Raw genomic sequence first — 20,296 nt, forward strand, 5'->3', positions numbered from 1 at the left:
CCTGGGATTTCTTGCACTTTGTCATCCCACCACCTGTCATGAATAATAGTAATAATAATAATAGTAATAATTTTTTAAATTGTGGGTGTTTGTTAAGCACTGTGATAAGCACTCAGGTGGATGTAAGATAATAAAAATTATGGTATAACAAATTTAACAAAAATACTTATTTTGTAACAGGCACCAGACTAAGTGCTGAGGTGGACACAAGCAATTTGGGTTGGATACAGCTGGACACAGTTGCAAGATAATCAGATGAGGCCTAGTCTGTGACTTACACTGGCTCACAGTCTAAGAGGTGGGGAGAGCAGTGTTCTTTTCCCCATTTTACAGATGTCCAGAGACGTTAAGGGACTTGCCGTAGGTCACAGAGCCAGCCAGGGACAGAACTGAGACTAGAACCCAGATCTCCTGACTCCCAGCCCCAGAATCTGACCTCCCTGCAGCAATACCTCTTGTCTCTAGGAGTTTGTCCCCATCTGGCTGACGTGGCCTCAACAGAGGGAGCAGAAAAGGTCCTTTCCCATTCCCTGTCTCCTTGTACTAATAAGGCCTCTCCAGTCCATTCTCTGGTCAGGTGAGCTCTGAGAGTTAGAATCTGGCCAAGGTAACCGTGAGCCCTTGGTCTCTTCCCAGGCCATCTGTTTGTCAGTGGCAGCTAGACTCAGTATTGGGGGACCCCCCCAACCCCTCTGGCTCCCTGGCCAGACTGCTGCATGCTGGGCTCCTCCTGCAGCGGGCAGCTTGCTGTGCTGGAAAGGAGAACATGTTGGATGCCATGCGAGGTGTGGCATGATGTGCAATGGCGGACACAGTGGCTGGAGGGGAGAATGTGCCAGATGCAGTGCAAGGTGTGGCACAGGGTGTGATGAAGGCAGAGTGGCCAGAGGGGAGAGCGTGTGGGGTGCAATGAGGGCAGAACAGCATTCATATACATCAGGGGAGACCTCAGAGGCACAAAGGAAGTTGCTCTTCACTGTTACAGGAAGCAACAGAAATAACTGTGGGCATTTCCATAGAGAAGGGTTCCCGTCCCCAACCCCTTCCCCAAGCAATAGCCCAGGCCATCCCCAAGCCTCCTGAAGGAACGTAATTGTAGTGAATCAGCCCAGGCCAGAGTTTCATGGCGTGCAGCGCAGGGACGCGGGCGTCTGTGAGGAGCGGGTGTTTGGGGAACGCCCGGCGGTCATAATTAGCTTTTGCATGCGGCAACTCGGCTGGGCGGTGGGGCCCGCGGGGCTGGCGGGGCCAGCGGGCGGGCGTTGTCTCCCCGTGGCCCAGGGGAGGAGAAGGAGGAGGAAGAGGAGGAGGAGGAGAAGGAGGAGGCAGAGAAGAAGAAGGAGGAGGAAATGGCCAGAATCTCTTGGCACTGTCCGGCGTGGTCTTCCTAAATCCTTGCGCCCTGGGCCAAGCCAGAGACACTCATGAGATTGGGCAGGAGGACGGGCCGTAGGTTGGTCTGCTCCTGGCCTGGCCCATAGGGACAGGCTGACTTGGGGGGATGGATGGACTGCCAGCTGGATGGGCCCAAGGCCCAGGCTTTTGGCTCCTCATGGCAGCCCAGGCAGCTAGGCTTACGCTGGCACTACCCCCATGGCTGGCTGTGTGCCCAGTCAGGACTTCTATCATCAACACATGTGTGTACGTGTGTGTGTGGTACTAATTGCAGCAGAGGAGGTGTGGCTGTATGGGGAGAGAGTGTACCAAGTATGTTGGGGGGAAATGTTTACTGGAATGCAGGGTGATCAAGCTAGAGTGGCTGGGGATGAATGAGTATAAGCGTGGGACTGACTACTCTGTGTGCGTGTGTGTCCATGCATGCGGGGAGGAGGGACTTCCCTTCCTTAATCCCAAATGAGGCCAAACAGTTCCATAGGTCACAAAGAAAACTGAGTCAATGACATGGATATGTTGTTTAAACTGCCAAAAATAAAATTTCTACTATCAACAGGATCAGCAGCTGAACAATTGCAGCCAGCATAGGGTTTGGTTAAATTCAGTCAATCAACCAGTCTATGGTATTTATTGAGTGCTTACTATGTGCAGAGCACTGGATTTAGTGCTTGGTAGAGTACAGTGTAACAGAGTTGGTAGATGTGATCCCTGCCCAAAGAAAGCACAGTCCGTAGTCCTTGGTTGGATTAGGGTGCTAATTAGTTCATCCTTGGAGGCTGCATATGTATTGTTTTAAAGTCTTTGTTGTCTGATTATTGATGGTTTGTACAAGCAATATCTCAGCTGACCTTTCAGATCTCAGGTTCTCTCATTTTGCTGCCTGGAACTTGGAGCATCATGGAGTGAAGCACTCTAAGGCCTGACAGTGACCAGAAGTCCCTTTTGGAAAAATTCTAGATGGAGCTGAAAACTTCACATTGCTTTCCTGAGGGGGTTAATGTATCTTTGGCTAGCACCGTGTGTCTCATTTAGCAATTCCAATTATTCACTTCATTTTTGCCTGTCGATATTATTTGCAGTTCTTCTCAATAAGTTTCTAAAACAAGAGTAGTCTGTGGGTGGAATTTTGATGATGGACAATATCCTCAATCCTCTGGGCCTTTACCTTGAAATGGAGCAGAGTGAGGAGGAGGAATGGTGTGTTTACTGAGCACCCACTGGGTGCAAAGCACTGTACTGAACACTTGGGAAAGGGCAGCAGCAGCTTGAGATATATTCCAGCCTGAGGTCAATGGGGACAAACTGTCTCTGAGGGAGTGCTTCCAGCAGGAAAGCAAGTATTCATGAGCGACTACGAGCGGTGATGTCGGGCATTTGTTTCAGGAGGCTCAGGGCTGTGGCATGCAGAGAAACATTTGCATAAATCTGTTGACTTAATGAATGTTTTCAGATTAGTGCAGCAATGCACTCCCTGAGGTAAGCCATAGCTCTGAAAGTCAATCTTATCGTAATAACAGCGGTGTCCCTGCTTTATGCCGGGAGCATGTCCCACCACAAAGCATGAGGTAAGACTAGAGACCGGGGTGCTAATTTGTTTTTCGGAGGAACTGCTAGAGCCATATCAGCAGTTGGAGCAGAGGTGCTTTCCCCCGTCATTGCTCTCTGGCCCACTCTGCTTTGAGAAGGTGAGAGAGGAATGGGAGAGGTTTTGGCTGAAGTGATAAGTGCAGTGTGGCCCAGTGGATAGAGCATGCTCCTGTCAGTCAGAGGATCTGTTTTCTAATTCTGGTTTGGCCACTAGTCTGTATGACCTTGGGCAAGTCACTTCACTTCTCTGTAACTCAGTTACCTCAGCTGTAAAATGGAGATTAAGTCTGTCAACCCTATGTGGGACATGGACTGTATCCAACCTGATTAACATATCTACCCCAGCACTGAGGACAATACCTCTCTGACCTCCCTTCCTCCTCTCTCGCCCCGCTCCGGTCTATTCTTCACTCCGCTGCCCGGCTCATCTTCCTGCAGAAACGATCTGGGCATGTCACTCCCCTTCTTAAACAACTCCGGTGGTTGCCTATCGACCTCCGCTCCAAACAAAAACTCCTCACTCTAGGCTTCAAGGCTCTCCATCACCTTGCCCCTTCCTACCTCTCCTCCCTTCTCTCTTTCTACCGCCCACCCCGCACGCTCCGCTCCTCTGCCGCCCACCTCCTCGCCGTCCCTCGGTCTCGCCTATCCCGCCGTCGACCCCTGGGTCACGTCCTCCCGCGGTCCCGGAACGCCCTCCCTCCTCACCTCCGCCAAACTGATTCTCTTTCCCTCTTCAAAACCTTACTTAAAAATCACCTCCTCCAAGAGGCGTTCCCAGACTGAGCTCCTCTTCCCCCTCTACTCCCTCTGCCATCCCCCCTTTACCTCTCCGCAGCTAAAGCCTCATTTTCCCCTTTTCCCTCTGCTCCTCCACCTCTCCCTTCCCATCCCCACAGCACTGTACTCGTCCGCTCAACTGTATATATTTTCGTTACCCTATTTATTTTGTTAATGAATTGTACATCGCCTTGATTCTATTTAGTTGCCATTGTTTTTACGAGATGTTCTTCCCCTTGACGCTGTTTAGTGCCATTGTTCTTGTCTGTCCGTCTCCCCCGATTAGACTGTAAGCCCATCAAACGGCAGGGACTGTCTCTATCTGTTGCCGACTTGTTCATCCCAAGCGCTTAGTACAGTGCTCTGCACATAGTAAGCGCTCAATAAATACTATTGAATGAATGAATGAATGGTACATGATAAGTGCTGAACGAGTATCATTTAAAAAAAATAAAAGGGAAAGGATGGAGTGGAGGACTCTTGCACTCGGTTTGCCCGTGCTCACCATTTTACACATTTGCCCAGTTGCCCAGGAACAAATGGGAAGCAGCATGGCCTACGGGAAAGAGCACAGGCCTGGGAACCAAAGGACCTGGGTTCTAATAGAGAAGCAGTGTGGCTCAGTGGAAAGAGCACGGGCTTTGGAGTCAGAGGTCATGGGTTCAAATCCCGGCTCGGCCACTTGTCAGCTGTGTGACCTAGGGCAAGTCACTTAACTTCTTTGGGCCTCAGTTTCTTCACCTGAAAAATGGGGATTCAATACCTCTTCTCCTTCCTACCCTGACTGGGAGCCCCATAGGGGTCAGGGACTGTATCCGACCTGGTTAATTTGTATCTACCCCAGTGCTCAGAAGAGTGCTTGACACACAGTAAGCGCTTAACAAATACCATAAAAAAAAGGGAAGGGTTGCGGTACTGTGGCTCCTGGGACAGAGGGTGCTGTAGAGCTCCTCAGAGCTCAGACTACCGCCCCCATTCCCTTTTACTGTCTTTTGTAATAATAACAATAATAATAATAGCAACAACAATAATAATAATAACAATAATGGTATTTCAGTGCTTATTATGTGCCAAGCACTGTACAGAATGCTGGGGTAGGTACAAGATAATCAGGTTGGAGACACAGGCCCTGTCTCACATGGGAATAACTGCCTAAGACTCTAAGCTTGTTATGGGCAAGGCATGTCTCTGCTAATTCTATTGTATTATACTCTCCCAAGTTCTTAATACAGTGCTCTTCACATAGTAAGCATTCAATAAATATGATTGATTAAGGGGGATGGAGAATAAGTATTGAATCCCTATTTTACAGATGAAGAAACTGAGGCCCAGAGAAGTTGTCACTTGCCCAAAGTCACTCGGTGCTTAGAACAGTGCTTGGCACATAGTAAGCACTTAACAAATGCCATCATTATTACACAGTAGGCAGGTGGCAGAGTTGGAATTAGGACTCAGGTCCTCCGACACCCAGCCTTGATCCTATTCCAGTAGGCTGTGCTACTTCTCACGCTGCTTTTACCTCTTTCAGGAGTAGTCGCAGGCATGTTATTTATTGAGCACTGGTATTGAATACGTAGGTGTGCACAAGTGCCAAGGGTGGCTTCAAATAAATAAATTCATAAGAGACAGCATGGACTAATGGAAAGAGCACAAGTCTGGGAGTCAGGAGAACACTTTCAATCCCAGCTCCTCCACTGGCCTGCTGTGTGACCATGGGTAAGTTAGTTAATTTCTTCTGGCTCTTCACCTATAAAATTGAGATGAAATATCTGTTCTCTCAAACTCTTAGACTGTGACCCCACATGGGACAGGGACTGAATCTGATCCTATTATCTTGTATTTACCAGTGTTTGTCACATAGAAAACTCTAAATATCACAGTTATTTTTGATTATTAATTGGTTAATAAGAAGTCATCTGGGGAAAATATATACATAAAATATGTCCAGAGTCACTGTGAATCAGAAATGACTCAACAGCATTTGATAATAATAATGATGATAAGAAGTCTTCCAATCTCATGGATTGTCTCCCCGTGCTACGGAGAGGGCGTTGATGGCAATCTGGGGAAAGTTCATCGAAGAACATGCATCAGGGGACAGGACAGATGTCAGGGGACAGGACAGATGTGCCCAAGTGTACAGCAGTGCTCAGGATACCCATTCCACAGCACGTGCTTCCTTAGTGAGGGGTCTGCCAGGAGCACTGCCCCCACAGGATCAGAGGGCAGAGGGTATTTCTGACTGCAACGACCAGTCCCCCGCAGTCAAAATACCAAGTAAATCAGAGATTTACTCCCTGTTTTAGCATAAGCAGAGGCTGCATTCTTGGAGAAGCAGCATGGCTTCAGGGAGAGAAGATGGGACTGGGAGTCAGAAAGTCCGGATTCTTATCCTAGCTCTGCCACTTAATTAGAAAAGTCACTTAACTTCTCTGTGCTTCCAATTCCTCCACTATAAAACATGGATTAAATATCTCCTTTCTTCCCTCCCCTCAGACTATGAGTCACATAGGGGATAGGCCTTGTTTCCAATCTTATAATATTACATCAATCCATCAATCAGTGGCATCCATTGAGCACTTACTGGTGCACAGAACCACACTAAGAGTTTAGAAGAGTACAATACAGGAGATTCAGTAGACAACATGACCACAAGGAGTTTACACTGTAGAGGAGTGTACAGTCTAGAGTTTACCGTCATCTCTTTCCTGCGCTCAGCACAGTGCCTGGCACATATTAAGTGCTTAACGAATACCACTATTATTAATTGTAGTGGGATTATTATTACTATTCATAATCCTGCAGTGCAGGATTTTATCAACTCTTCATTAGTAAGACTCCCAAACCCAGTGGTCGGGAGCAAGGAGCTTGGTCAAGAGGAACCGCCCCCGATACCTAAGCAGACAAGAGCCGTTTGTATGTAGACGTGCACAAGTGAACCTTAATCTGGTAGCAAAGCAAATCCATGTGCAGTCCTGCACTTGGATTGGCATTTCTCAGGAGAGTTGTAAAACTGGTTTGGGTTTTCCTCTTTCTTGGTGGACTGGAGAGGTTGCTCTGACAACAGGAATTCCATCAGGGATCATAGCCTGGGAGAAAAGGCCCAACCACCCCCCCCCCCCCCCCCCCCCACCGACACACAAATATCCCTGAGAAACAAGGATTGAGCGGAGCTGCCGCTTCTAGAAGAAACATCCCCCCAAACTCAGCAAGCCATTTGGCCAAATGTCACCTTCAGTTTCGGACATCTATTTGTTGGGATCGTCCCCCAAATAGACACAGCTCTTGTTTCTGATTCGTGACCAGCTTAGATGGGCCCCTGACTGGTTGAGAGGTGTGAGGAACGTTTACTTGGAGGAAGCCGCTTGCTCAACTCTGGTGAAAAGTAGCGAAGAGATCCAAAGGAGGGTGGAGTTCTTGGACTGAAGATTGGGAAATCTCTAGCTAGCCTTTGGAATGACCTGGTCTGCCCTTCGCTCGTTTCTAATACTTGCGAGAGCAATGGGATTCCATGCCTATGGAAGTGAGACTCTGTGGAATTCAGGGAGAAAACATAATGCTAAACTCTTCCCACTTCTCAGCTTACTTAGTGTTGCAACATTTCAGGGGCGTAAATTCTCCAGGTTGGGGTAGACAGTGAGAGAACTGGGTTCTTTTCTCCGGTGCCAACTCTCTCCAGATTCACTTGGTTTGGTCCATGTGTTTTTTTCCACTTTTTCCCCTCCGCTGATTTTGAGGGAGCTTGGGCATGGCTCTCCCCACCCCCACCCCATCTCCAGTCTATCACAGTTCTCCAGAGTTTTCCACCTGATGATTTAATGCATTCATGGTGCCTCTTGCCAAACCCCCTCCTCCTTCCTTTGTTGTCTTTTCAGCAATTTCTCTTCTGGTGTCACACCTAAAAGAGGACGCACCTCTTTAACCCTTTCAACTCCTGAATCACACACCCATAGTAAATGAGATTTACACATGAACATGATTGCGTCTGTCAGTTGCCCCCGGTCCTGGGAGCAGACGCCAGCAGGAAAGTGAACTAATGCCGCATTTCACTGGATAGGCTGAAAGGACGAAGGCTCGTACGGGTCGGTTGAGAAAAGAGCCCATTGGGCTTTGGTAATGCCAAGGTGGCTCCCTTTCCCCTCTCCTAATCGGATGATTCTCCTACAGAAAACTGCAGATCAGCACCATCATGGTAAGGAAATAACTAACATTTCGTTCTGCTTTCTTTGCCTCAGTTCACGTACCCAGCTGGTGGGTAACTTTTGAATTCTGCTTCATAATTACATTAATTAGCTTGGCAGAGCATCTTCTCTCTGGGTTTGGTGATTGATTGATCGATCGATTGACAGCTCTGGGCTCCAACACTGAGAGGCATTGGAGGTGAGGGACCTCGGGGGGATGTGACCCTTAGGCAGTTCTTGGGTTCGGGAGGCAAAAGTGAACATCTGTCTGCCAGATGCGTCTGCTCTGCTCCAACTGGGACTTCCCCAAGCTCTGAAATCATCCAACTGGTCTGCCCAGCGACTCCTTGCCCATTGTCCTGCCTTGTTGCGAGGATTGTACTCTCTTTCCCCAGTGATGCTGCTTTACAGGGGGTGGGGAGGAGAGGTGGCGGAGGTCCAGAGTAGTGGACCCTCTTCTGCCTCATCCAATCTCCCCATCTGGAGGAGACCTTTTCTCTCTGCCCCACATTGTTTGCATTTTAAATGGACCCTGCATCCTGGCACCCAGGACCTGGAGCCTATATAGCCCACTGAGGAGTGAAAAGGTGCTCTGGCTGAGTGGGACTCAATTTTTGAGTGATTTTGCAGTGGGCAGAGGAGGCGGCATGGGGGACGCAATGAGGAGATCCACTGGGGCTTGGGCGGCGACTGTATTGCTCTGGCTCTCAAGGGCAGGTCTTTGGCAGGCGCAATTGGGTGTCACCCACGCTTTGCCCCAAGGGGATGCTGTTCCCAGGAAACAAACCGGCCCAGAGGTCTCCCAGAAACTCCAGGGACCAATATTGTCTGAAAAACCAACAACCCTGAAAATTTGGAGCAAAGTTGGTTCCTGCTTTACAGCAACACACTGTTCTGCCAGTTAGAATTTGGAATAGAAAATCAATCGACCAATCAATAGTATTTATAGAGCCCCTACTGTGTGTGCAGAGCACCAAACCAAGCACTTGGGTGAGCAGAGTGAAGTAGATGTGATCCCTGCCCTCGAGGAGCTCAGTCTAGTGGACACGGGATGGCTGCCGTCATCTTTTTAGTTCAGTCCTTTCACCTCCTTATTTGATGTTCTGAGCAGATCTGCTTAGTCACCATGAGAACAGATGGTCTCTGGACAGCAGTGTGTCCTCTGAAGTCTTCCCCGACGGGCTTCCACATGCTCTCGCTTGCTCTAGAAAGAGCTCTTGTAGCATTAGACTGTCACCATCAAAGCTAAATGGTTCTGGTTGTGAAGGCTCACATCTCTGGGAGCCGTGGCTTCTCCGCGCATTTTCTACGTTAAAAAATGTAGACTGTAAGCTTGTCCCTCCAGACTAAAAGCTCGTTAAAGGCAGGAAATGTGTCTGCTAATTCTCTTGTATTGTAATAATAGTAACTATTATTATGGTACTTGTAAATCGCTTACTCTATGCCAAGCACTAATCTAAGTGCTGGGGTAGATACAAGCAAATCAGGTTGGACACAGTCTCTGTCCCACATGGGGCTCACAGTCTCAATCCCCATTTTACAGATGAAGTAAGTGAGGTCCAGAGAAGTTAAGTGACTTACCCAAGGTCACACAGCAGACATGTGGTGGAGTCAGAATTAGAACCCAGGTCCTTCTGACTCCTAGGCCCCTGCTCTATCCACTAAGCCATGCTGCTTCTTCCAAGCATTTGTACTCTCCAAACACTTGGTACAGTGCTCTCCACATAGTAAGCACTCAATAAATACCACTGATTGATTGGTTAGGGAGGTGGTCTCCACAGTGTTTTAGGGTGGGGGGAATCACAGAAGAGAGCAGACCAAATTCAAATGAGGGTTTAAGGGAAGGATTGCCAGGACCATGAGGCTCTGGCAAGCTGGTCTTTCGGCTCCAATCCTTGATGGGAAACACAGACCGAAAGTGCCACCCCGGTTGGCGGGCAGTTCTGAGCATGAGTTCCGCAGGCTGGGCCAAGGGCGGAGGCCTGCTCCCAGCAAGCCTGTACGGGAGGAGGAGGTGGCATAAAGTGGAGCACAGTGGTGGAGGAGCAGGGGAGGAGAGGGGCAGGACCAGCTTTCGGGAGGCCGGCACCAACTCCTCCGCCGAGAAAGTGGTAGATGTGATGGGCCAGGGGCAGAAACAAGCCCTGTGGAGTTGTTGAGCATGCCACAGTTTCCCAAACTTCCCAGCCATGTGGATTCTGAGGCAGAAGCGAGGCCATTCACTAGGAGATTGGCTCTGGCCTGCTGCTTCCTTGGGTTTATCTCTATCTGTGAAAAACCGTTTACAAAGGTGGGCCATCCTCAAGCTCTTGGCACAATCAGTTTCTGAAAGCAGCAGTCTAAGTGAGATGTTATAAATTGAGATGTAAAAAATTAGAACCAGTTTTGTCACAGGAACAATGTTATATAACAATGTTCTGAAATCACTCAAAATTGTGGACCCACAGTCAGTTCTAGAGGAGTGGCAGAACTACATAAATTTGTAAATTGACATAAAAATCACATGGAAGATTAGGAACATAACTCATAATGAAATAGAGTATAGTACTACCCTGTACCACAGGAGGAAGATGAGACCCAGAGAGGTTAAGTGACTTGCTCAAGGTCACACAGCAGGCCAGGGGCAAAACTGGGACTAGAACCCAGGTCCCCTGACCTCGAGTCTCACGCTCTTTCCACTAAGCCACAAATATCTGTATAGTTCCTGTAATGCACCCATATGCTTTTCCCACCTCACAGAGAGGCTGAGAGCAAAAATGAGATCAGTAATGTGAAATTGCTTTGGAAAATGAGTGCTCTGCAAATCCATCCTGTCCCAGAACATGCCAAGCAAACACAGGGGGAGGGGGAGATAATAATAAGAATAGTTGTGGTATATGTTAAGTGCTTACTCTGTGCCAGGCACTGTACTAAGTTCTGGGATAGATACAAGATGATTGGGTTGAACACAGACCCTGTCCCATATGGCTCACAATCTTAATCCCCATTTTACAAATGATGGAACTGAGGCCCAGAGAAGTGAAGTGGCTTGCCCAAAGTCACACAGCAGACAAGTAGCAGAGTCAGGATTAGAACCCATGACCTTCTGACTCCCAGGTCCATGCTCAATCCACTAGGCCATGCTGTTGGAGCTTGAGTGCTCACACACGCAAACGTATTATCCTGAAGATTCTGGATCTGCTTGTTTTCGGTACTGGTCTGTGGTCAGTTGGCCCCGGCCACGGCCCCCGCAACTCCTGGCTCAGCCTGCCCAGCTCCCGCCGGAGGGAGGGAGCGAGCTCAGTTTGGCGGGGGCGGGGTAGGGCAAGACTGGACAGGTCCAGAGCTCCTGAGCACAAAGGGAGGAGCAGGGCAGTGCTGGAAACATTTATATTAATGTCTGTCTTCCCCTCTAGACTTAGCTCACTGTGGGCAGGGAACATGCCTCCCTACTCTGCTGTACTGAACTCTCCAAGCGTTGAGCACAGGGCTCTTCCTAGAGTAAACACTCAATAAATTGGCATTCATTTATTGATTGCACCCAGCCTAGCTGTAGGTCTGTGGGGAGGGCAGATGTGACCCCTGGGGGAAGTCCCTGTCAGGCCCTCTGGAGGGGAGGGAGAGCGGGCATCAATCAATCAATGACGCCTGGGGTATCTCCTGCCAGGCCCAGAGGGGAGAGCAGATGTGGCCTTTGGGGGGATGCCCTGCCAGGCCCTACAGAGGGTACTCTCCCAAGCGCTTAGTACAATGCTCTGCACATAGTAAGTGCCAATAAATACCATTGATGACAATGAGAGCTGACAAGGTCCCTGGGAGGATGCCCTGCCAGGCTTTGTAGAGTTCACAGAACTTCCCAGTTTGCTGTAGGAAGGCAGACATAAAATAATTTACAAGTAGGAGGAAGGAAGAGTAATGCTCTTCATTTATGCTTCGGAAACTGGCTCATAATTACAGTGTTTAGTAAGCACTTTCTATATAGTGAGGAGTGGGGTAGATAGAAGATTATCAGATTGGACCCAAGCCTATCATCTCCATTTGCAGATGAGGAAACTGAGGCCCGGAGAAATGAAGTGGCTTACCTAAGGTCACCCAGCAGGCTATGTTTAAAGCTAAGATTAGAATTTGGGTCTCTTGATTCTGCTTCCCGATATGTCATGCTGCCTCGTTGTAATCCAGTAGCATTTATTGAGCATCAGTGGTATTTATTGAGTGTCTATTTTGGGCAGATATACTTTCCTAAGTGCTTAGTACAGGACTGAATTCTACACAGAGTAGTAGTAGTAATAATAATATTTGCCAAGCTGTGTTCTAAGCACTGGGGCAGATACAAAATAATCAGGTCAAAGAGTCTCCGCCCCACCCGGGGCACTCAGTCTAAGAAGGAGCAAGAAGAGGGATTGAATACCCACTTTATGGATGAGGATTCAATAGACGAGGCACAGAGAAGTTAAGTGACTTTCCCAAAGTACGGAGCAGGCAAGTTCATTCATTCATTCGATTGTATTTATTGAGCGCTTATTGTGTGCAGAACACCTGGGTGCTTGGGAAGTACAATTCGGCAACAGATAGAGACAATCCCTACCCAACGACCGGCTCCCCGTCTAGAAGGGGGAGACAGACAACAAAACCAAGTGTCTGAGCTGGGACTAGAACCCAGGTCCTCCGACTCCCAGACCAGTGTTCTTTCTACTAGATGACATCGCACCCGTACCCAGAAGGTGGCAGGAGCTCGGCTGATGGGAGCAAATCTGAAAGGGCTCCATGAAAGTGGCGGGATTTCAAAAAAGGTCCCTCTTTCCTTTTGCTCCTAATCTATTCAATAATAATAATAATAATAATAATGTTATTACTTACTATATAATGTTATTGCTTACTATGTGCAAAGCACTGTTCTAAGCGCTGGGGGGGATACAAGGTGATCAGGTTGTCCCTCATGGGGCTCAGAGTCTTCATCCCCATTTTACAGATGAGGTAACTGAGGTCCAGAGAAGTCAAGTGACTTGCCCAAAGTCACACAGCTGACAAGTGGCGTATTATTTACGTGATCGTAAAAGCCTCAGAGTGTCGACCTTAAATGTGATTTACCGTGTTTGGGGGATGGGGGGTTGGTGGCAGCGGCGCGCACAGGACCCCCTCCCCTCGCCCCCGATCCAGGCCCTCTGAGCCCCCACGGGGGCGACTGGCAGACCCTGGGCACGGCTGCCCGTTCCTCCCGCACCCTCCTCTGAGATGTCAGTGGATTCCCGCTCCCCGGTGCCCGCCCCTGCCCGGGGCTGCCACCGGAGGCTCGGGTTTCTCCCTGGGCCGGGCCACCGGCGCCTGCGGGGCCGTCCCGGGGCGGGCATGGGCGGGTGCCCGGGTGGCACCCAGGCGCGCCCCGCCTCCGGGCCTCGTGCGGAACAGGGAGGACCCCGCCGCCCCTCCGCCCCGGGGGACCGCACTTTGCCAGCCTAACGCGACCCTCCACGTGGGGCGAAGGGTGCCCCTGCCCGCCCCGCCCTTCCTGGAACCCAACCCCATCCTCACCCCCTGGAACTAAGTATAACCGGCCTTCCCCCCCCCCCCCCCCCCCATTTCCGTCCCGGGCAACCCCGCACCGTGGAGGGGAGGGGGCCCGAGGAGAGGGCGAGCCCCGCAGCCGGACCCGTGCAACTGCGTGTTTAAGCCTCCCGTGCAACCGCGTGTGCAGGCCTCCTGTGCAACCGCGTGTGCAAGCCTCCCGTGCAACCGCGTGTGCAGGCCTCCTGTGCAACCGCGTGTGCAAGCCCCGGGCACCTTCCCTCCGGTGAGGAGGAGGAGTCGGAATCGCGCCCAGCCAGGCGCCCAGCCAGGCGCCCAGCCAGGCGGGCCGGGGGTGGGGACGGGACAAAGTTACTTTTTTTTTCCCCGGGGTTCCCGCAGCTCCACCGCTGCACGCTGGCCCCCGGCGGGGGAGGGGTGGGGGGCGCTTGAAACCGCTTTCCGCGGCCCGCCTGGTCGTGGAGGGCTGAGATTGCGGGAGAGCGGGAGGGCATCGATTGGCCCCCGGGTGCCGCGCTAACCCCGCGCCCTTTTCTTGCCCCCCGCAGTCCAGAGCGCAGCCCCCGGAGGAGGGCAGGAAGAAGCCGGTGTTGGGCAAGTTGGGGACCCTGTTCGCGGCGGGCCGCCGGCGGAGCTCCAGGAGCGGATCGGAGGGGTCGGCCAGCCCCGGGAGCCCGGGAATCCAGCCGGCGGGCGGAGGCCGAGCCCAGGGCGGAGGTCGGGGGCCGGAGGCGCCCGGAGACCCCGAAGCTGAGCCCGCGGGGTCCGAGAGCCTCCCCGGGCACCCGAGGGTCGCGGAGGCCGAGGCAGGATGCCCTGAGCCCGGGGGCCCCTCGCCTCCCTCCCCATCCCCAGCAGCAGCAGCAGCTTCAGCAGCAGCAGCAGCAGCAGCATCTCCTCCTCCGGCCGCTGCGCCCGAGGCGGAGCCGCCCCGTCCCCGCGCCGGGAGCCCCGACGCCGAAAGCCTCCGGCCCGCAGAGCCGGCGGCCGGCGACCCGCTGCCCGCAGCGGCCCGGGCCACCGAGCGAGCCCCGCCGGCCAAGGTGCTGACCTTGGACATCTACCTGAGGAAGACCGAGGGGCCGCCGCCCGACGGGGAGGCCCAAGGACCGGCCGAGCCCGACGGGGAGGCCCAAGGACCGGCCGAGCCCGACGGGGAGGCCCAAGGACCGGCCGAGCCCGACGGGGAGGCCGGAGGAGACGCGGGCGACATGGACAGAAAGGCCGGGGGCCGCAGGTCCGGCCGGAGGCGGAGATCGCACCGATCCACCGACACGCCCCCGGCCGACAGCCCGGCCCCGGAGCGGCCCGTCTTCTTCGCCGACGACGACGAGGAGGGCGACGGAGCGGCCGGACCCAAGGCGACCGGACCCAAGGAGGGCCGAGCCGGACCCGAGCCGGACAAGGGCAAGGCGCAGCCGGTGCCGTCCCCGACCAAGAGGAAAGGACGGCGGGGCCCGTTGGAGGCCGCGGCCACCTCGCCCCCCGCCCCGAGGAAGCCGGACGGTCCGGAGGCCGCCAGGCCCGCCGCCCCCCGGGAGCTGACCGTCAAGAGCAGCTCCCTGCTGCCCGACATCCGACCCGATCACCCGCGGGGGTCTTTCCCCGGTCCCTGGGGCGGCCGGACCGACGGCGGCCGCAGCAGAGGGGACCCAGGTCGGGCCGCGCCGCAGCCCGACACCGACGGCCCCCGGGCGAGGCCCCACTTCGGGGCCACCAGGACCACGGTGACCACCAAAGTCAGCCTGTGAGTAGCCACCGGCCGGACGGGGGAGGGAACGGGGCGCGCCCGGGGCTAAAACCCTGCCCCCGAGGCGGGGGACCGACCGGGATTACTGTCGAGGCAGACCCCCCTCCGCACCCTTAAGAATTAGGGAAAAAAAGCATTCATTCATATTGAGTGCTTACTATGTGCAGAGCACTGGACTAAGCGCTTGGAATGGACAGTTCGGCAACAGGTAGAGACAGTCCCTGCCCATTGACCGACGCACAGTCTAATCGAGGGAGACAGACAAAAACAAGACAACTTAATAGCAATAAATAGAATCAAGGGGATGTATCCCGTCATTGCACACTCGACCGTCCAGCCCACCCCTGGGGGGCTTTCAGGACTTGCCCGTTTAAGAGACGGCATCCCACGGACCACCCCCGCCCCGCCAAGTTCAGCGTGGCTCAGTGGAAACAGCCCGGGTTTAGGAGTTAGGGGTCATGGGTTCTAATCTCTCCCCCCACCCCCGTTTAGACTGTGAGCCCATCATTGGCGAGGGATGGTCTCTATCTGTTGTCAAATTGTAATAATAATAATATTGGTCTTTGTTAAGCGCTTACTATGTGCCAAGCACAGTTCTAAGCGCTGGGGGAGATACAGGGTAATCAGGTTGTCCCACATAGGGCTCACAGTCTTCATCCCCATTTTACAGATGAGGTCACTGAGGCTCAAGAGAAGTTAAGTGACTTGCCCAAGGTCACATTGCAGACAAGCTGAGATTAGAACTCACAACCTCGGACTCCCAAACCCTGGCTCTTTCCACTGAGCCACGCTCCATGTACATTCCAAGCGCTTAGTACAGTGCTCTGCACATAGGAAGCGCTCAATAAATACTTTTGAATGAATGAATGAATGAATAATCCCACCTCTGCCACTTGTCAGCTGTGTGATTTTGGGCAAGTCACTTCACTTCTCGGTGCCTCAGTGACCTCATCTGTAAAATGGGGATTAAGAGTAAGCCTCACATGGGACAACCAGATTACCCTGTATCTACCCCAGCGCTTAGAACAGTGCTCGGCACATAGTAAGCGCTTAACAAATACCAACATTATTTATTTATTAACTTCCCCAAACTGGCCCCACGGGCCGAAAAGCGTGCGTTAAAGAGGAAGCCAGAAGCGTTAAAGTGGAATTGCAACTCCGTTTGGTCACGCCTGGATCCGCCTTACTTGTGGGATCCGGGACTCAACCGGTGGTATTTCCTGAGCACCGATTGGGTGCAGAGCACTGTACTGAGCGCATGGGAGGTTTGAACGGGAATCGTCTCCGCGGGGAGACCAGGAGTGGACCCTTCGGCCAGTCCCCGATGTCCCCTCGGTCCTTGCCACCTTCATCTACACTGCCCGAGAGAGGTAGGAGAAGAAATCTTAGAGAGAAGGGGAGGCCTACTACTCCTCCATTTAGACCGTGAGCCCGTTGTTGAGCAGGGATTGTCACTATCTGGTGCCGAATTGTACATTCCAAGTGCTTAGTACAGTGCTCTGCACATAGTTAGCACTCAATAAATACCATTGAATGAATGAATGAGGCCTGGGGCAGGGAGCTGGACCTGGCACCGGCCCCGAGCTGGTACCACCAGGATCAATTTGAGCAAGTCTTCTCTCTACTATAGATTTTAAACTTGTAGGCTAAAGAGAGTTTGTTTGGTTTTTTTTGAAGGGAAAAACTGAATAGTAGTCATTTAGCCAAATCTCAAAGTGTGGTTGCAACCCTTTCATTTTGTCTGCTAAAGGCTAAAGACCCCTGGTCTTTTCCGAAAAGTTCCTTCCTTAGGTGCCGCTGCTCCGTTTCATGCAATGGCCGGCGGGAGCCCTACCGTAAATAAACTTACAGTCAGAGCTGGACTAATATGAACGATGCTTTACTAATGAATAACGCAATTTAATTTACGTGCTCCAGATTACCTTTGACTCTTCACCTACCTATTCATTTAGTAACGGCCTCAGAAAAAACAAATGAGAATGAATCACTCCATTGTTTGGAGAAGAAATGGGGCCCTGAACAGTCAGAAGTTGGGTATGGGAGAGCTTTCTTGGTTCTCTCATTCGTTAAGCCTTATTTCCTTTCTCCCTGCCAGCAACAGGACAGTGTCGAAACCAGAAATGTTTCACTGGTGGTGACACTGGTGTTGAGGGAAACAGTGGACTCTTATAATAATAACTGTGGTATTTTGTTAAGCACTTTTGGTGTGCTTAGCACTGTGCTAAGCATTAGGGTAGAGTCAAGATGATTAGATCAGATTCTTGAGAAGCAGTGGGGAACAGAAAAGATAAAGGATCCTATTGCAGCATATTTAGTTCCCATGTAGTATTTCTGCTTCCAAATAAAAAAACCAAACCATTGTCTTTCAGAGCAAAGACACTTTTTTTGCACCTCAACTTTTATTGGAAAGGACAACTTCAGCAATTCACTTCCTGTAGTGATTTGGCTTTTTGGTCTGTAGCAGAAGGTGGGGCAGATGTTTGCAGCAATTCTTATCTTTCTTCCTGATTTCCATGAAGGCGATATTGCCGTGACTATCGTAGCAAATGAGCAATATTTTGGCCTCGAGAGGAATCCTTGACTTTCTCAGCTTTAGAAGATGATAATAATGATGGCATTGGTTAAGCACTTACTCTGTGCCAAGCACTGTTCTAAGCGTTGTTCTAAGATGAAAAAGTTGTTTCTGTTTGCTTCCTTGAAAATCATGAGGCAGACTTTCACCCCTGCTAGGGGGCAACCTTTTGAGATTGCTGGGTGGGGAGGAGAGATAAGAGATACAGGCCTGCCATCTGTGGTAACAATCAATCAATTGAATTTATTGAGCACATAGTATGCAGAGTGCTGTACTAAGCTCTTGGGACCCATCCTTTCTGAAACTGGTGCAAAGGAGGGCAGGATGGGGGGCCGGGCCAGGGTCTATGGGAGCCTGCAGGTTCCCATTGGGCTGATTGGGGAGGGGCTTGCCGACACACTATGTGTGTGCATTGGGCCTTCTGCCTCTAGTCACCCTCTCCGACCTCAACGGAGTGGAGAGAAGCACGCAGGCCCCTGTGCCTCCAGAACTCTCCCAGTCCAGGGCAGAATCAAGACATGGACTCCTCCTCCTCTCCCTTCTCTTCCTCCTCCTCCTCTTCCTGTTCCTCGCCTTCCCATCCTGAGGCCTTCCTCCTGTGGTGCTCATGGCAGAACAGAGCCCAGAACTTGGAGATGAGCCCCAGGACTGTGTATGGTTTGATTATATTGTAGCTCCCCCAGTGCTTAGTAAAGAGCTTGGCACTTCGTAACCACATAGCAAATGCCTTCAATGACTATGGTAATTATGTGCTGTTTCTCTAATATTTGCATGAATGAGCAATACATGACCAGTTCCCTGCAAAAATGCGATCTTTATCTGTAGATAATTTTTTGGTCGTGCCATAGCCCTGATGTTTCAGTCTGCATCTCCTCCCCCTCTACCCGCATCACACACACATACACACTATGGTAGAACACTAAAGAGAAGACTTGCATTTTCTTCTTTGTCAGCTGAACTAGGTTAATTGTGGTGACTCTTGGGAGTGAAGCCTAATAGCCCAGAAAGGTGGATTGTAAAGTTTATTTTGATCTTCATGTTAGTCTTTAATGTTCAGGCTGTGTGGTCTTCGTTTAAGGTGCTTAACTCAGCCTGTTAGCTAACAATAGCCTGCAAGTGTCCCTTGTCAGCTTGGCTCTGATGTTTTAGCACGACTAGCCACATTTGCCCATTGGGCAAGACAGAGCTGCTGCTTCCCCTCTCTTCTGAATTCCAGGCCCACACTTTGTTGAAGATCAATTTGCATTGATTTTAAGTGGCATCTAATTTTTAAATTGTGCCCACGTTCACCCTCTGCTGTTTAAGCCCTTATTCGTTCACTTAGCTATAGTTCCACTTTCTTCTTCCTCCGATCAGCGATTTATGCGCTGTCTTACCTGTTAGTTTGCAGGCTCCTGGAGGGCAAGGACCATGTCCTTTACCTGTTTTGATTTTTTTAAAAAATGGTATTTGTTAAGCCCTTATGTTCCAGGCAGTGTACTATGTGCTGGGAAAGATAGAAGCTAATCAGCCTGGAAACAGTCCATATCCCACATGGGGCTCACAGTCTTACTCCCCATTTGACAGATGAGTTAACTAAGGCACAGAGAAGTGAAGTGATTTGACCAAGGTCACACAGAGGACGAGTGACAGCCAGGATTAAAACTCAGTTCCTTCTGACTCCCAGGCCCGTGCTCTGACCACTAGACCATGGGGCTTCTCATAATAAATAAATAATTTATCTTATATGATAATAATTGTGGTAGTTGTTAAGCACTTATTTTGTGCAAAGCACTCTTTTAAGCGCTGGGGTGGATGTAAGTTAATCAGGTTGAACACCATCCCTGTCCCACATGAGTCTCACAGTCTAAGTAGGAAGAAGTAGGATTGGATCCCCATTTTATAGATAAGGTAACTGAGGCACAGAGAGTCACAGTGACTTGTCTAAGGTCATACAGCAGGCATGTGGCGGAGCTGGGATTAGAACCCAGGTCTTTCTGACCTCCAGGCTCGTGTCCTTTCCAGTAGGCCATGCTGTTTATTATGTGTCTAGCACTGTTCTAAGCACTTTGGTAAATACAAGTTTATTATACTGCCACTTGTCAGCTGTGTGACTGTGGGCAAGTCACTTAACTTCTCTGGGCCTCAGTTACCTGTAAAATGGGGATTCAGACTGTGAGCCTCACATGGGACAACCTGATTACTCTGTATCTACCCCAGTGCTTAGAACAGTGCTCTGCACATAGTAAGCACTTAACAAATACCAACATTATTATTATACAGTTCTTGTCCCACTTGGGGCTTGCTGTCTAAGCAGGAAGGAGAACAGGTATTGAATCCCTGTTTTGTAGTTGAGGAAACTGAGACACAGAGAAGTGAAGTGACTTGACCAAGGTCACTGTTATATGCATTTGTCGTTGTAGTAGTAGTAGTACTGGTGGTGGTATTTACTAAGTGCCTACTGTGTGCAAGTGCTCGGAAAGTGCAAAGCTAAGATGAAGACATGGTCCCTGACCCGCAGAACTCAACAATCTATTAGTAAGAGGGAGG

General features: G+C 50.9%; 1 protein-coding gene across 2 annotated transcripts in view; it reads left to right on the forward strand.

The window, feature by feature from the left end:
- CRYBG1 (crystallin beta-gamma domain containing 1) overlaps positions 1-20,296 on the forward strand; it is a 60,507-nt gene that overhangs the window by 12,638 nt on the left and 27,573 nt on the right. Inside the window, exons 1-2 of one of the 2 annotated variants that reach the window (XM_029047404.2) lie at positions 13,623-13,710; positions 13,994-15,192. In XM_029047404.2, coding sequence (XP_028903237.1) covers positions 14,657-15,192 — 536 coding nt within the window. In that variant the 5' untranslated portion in view covers positions 13,623-13,710; positions 13,994-14,656. Of the gene's footprint in view, positions 1-13,622; positions 13,711-13,993; positions 15,193-20,296 lie in introns of those variants that run through there. The other variant, XM_039914814.1, reaches the window with a different exon arrangement.

Source organism: Ornithorhynchus anatinus, chromosome 19, assembly GCF_004115215.2.
Source record: "Ornithorhynchus anatinus isolate Pmale09 chromosome 19, mOrnAna1.pri.v4, whole genome shotgun sequence".
Taxonomy (NCBI): Eukaryota; Metazoa; Chordata; class Mammalia; order Monotremata; family Ornithorhynchidae; genus Ornithorhynchus; species Ornithorhynchus anatinus.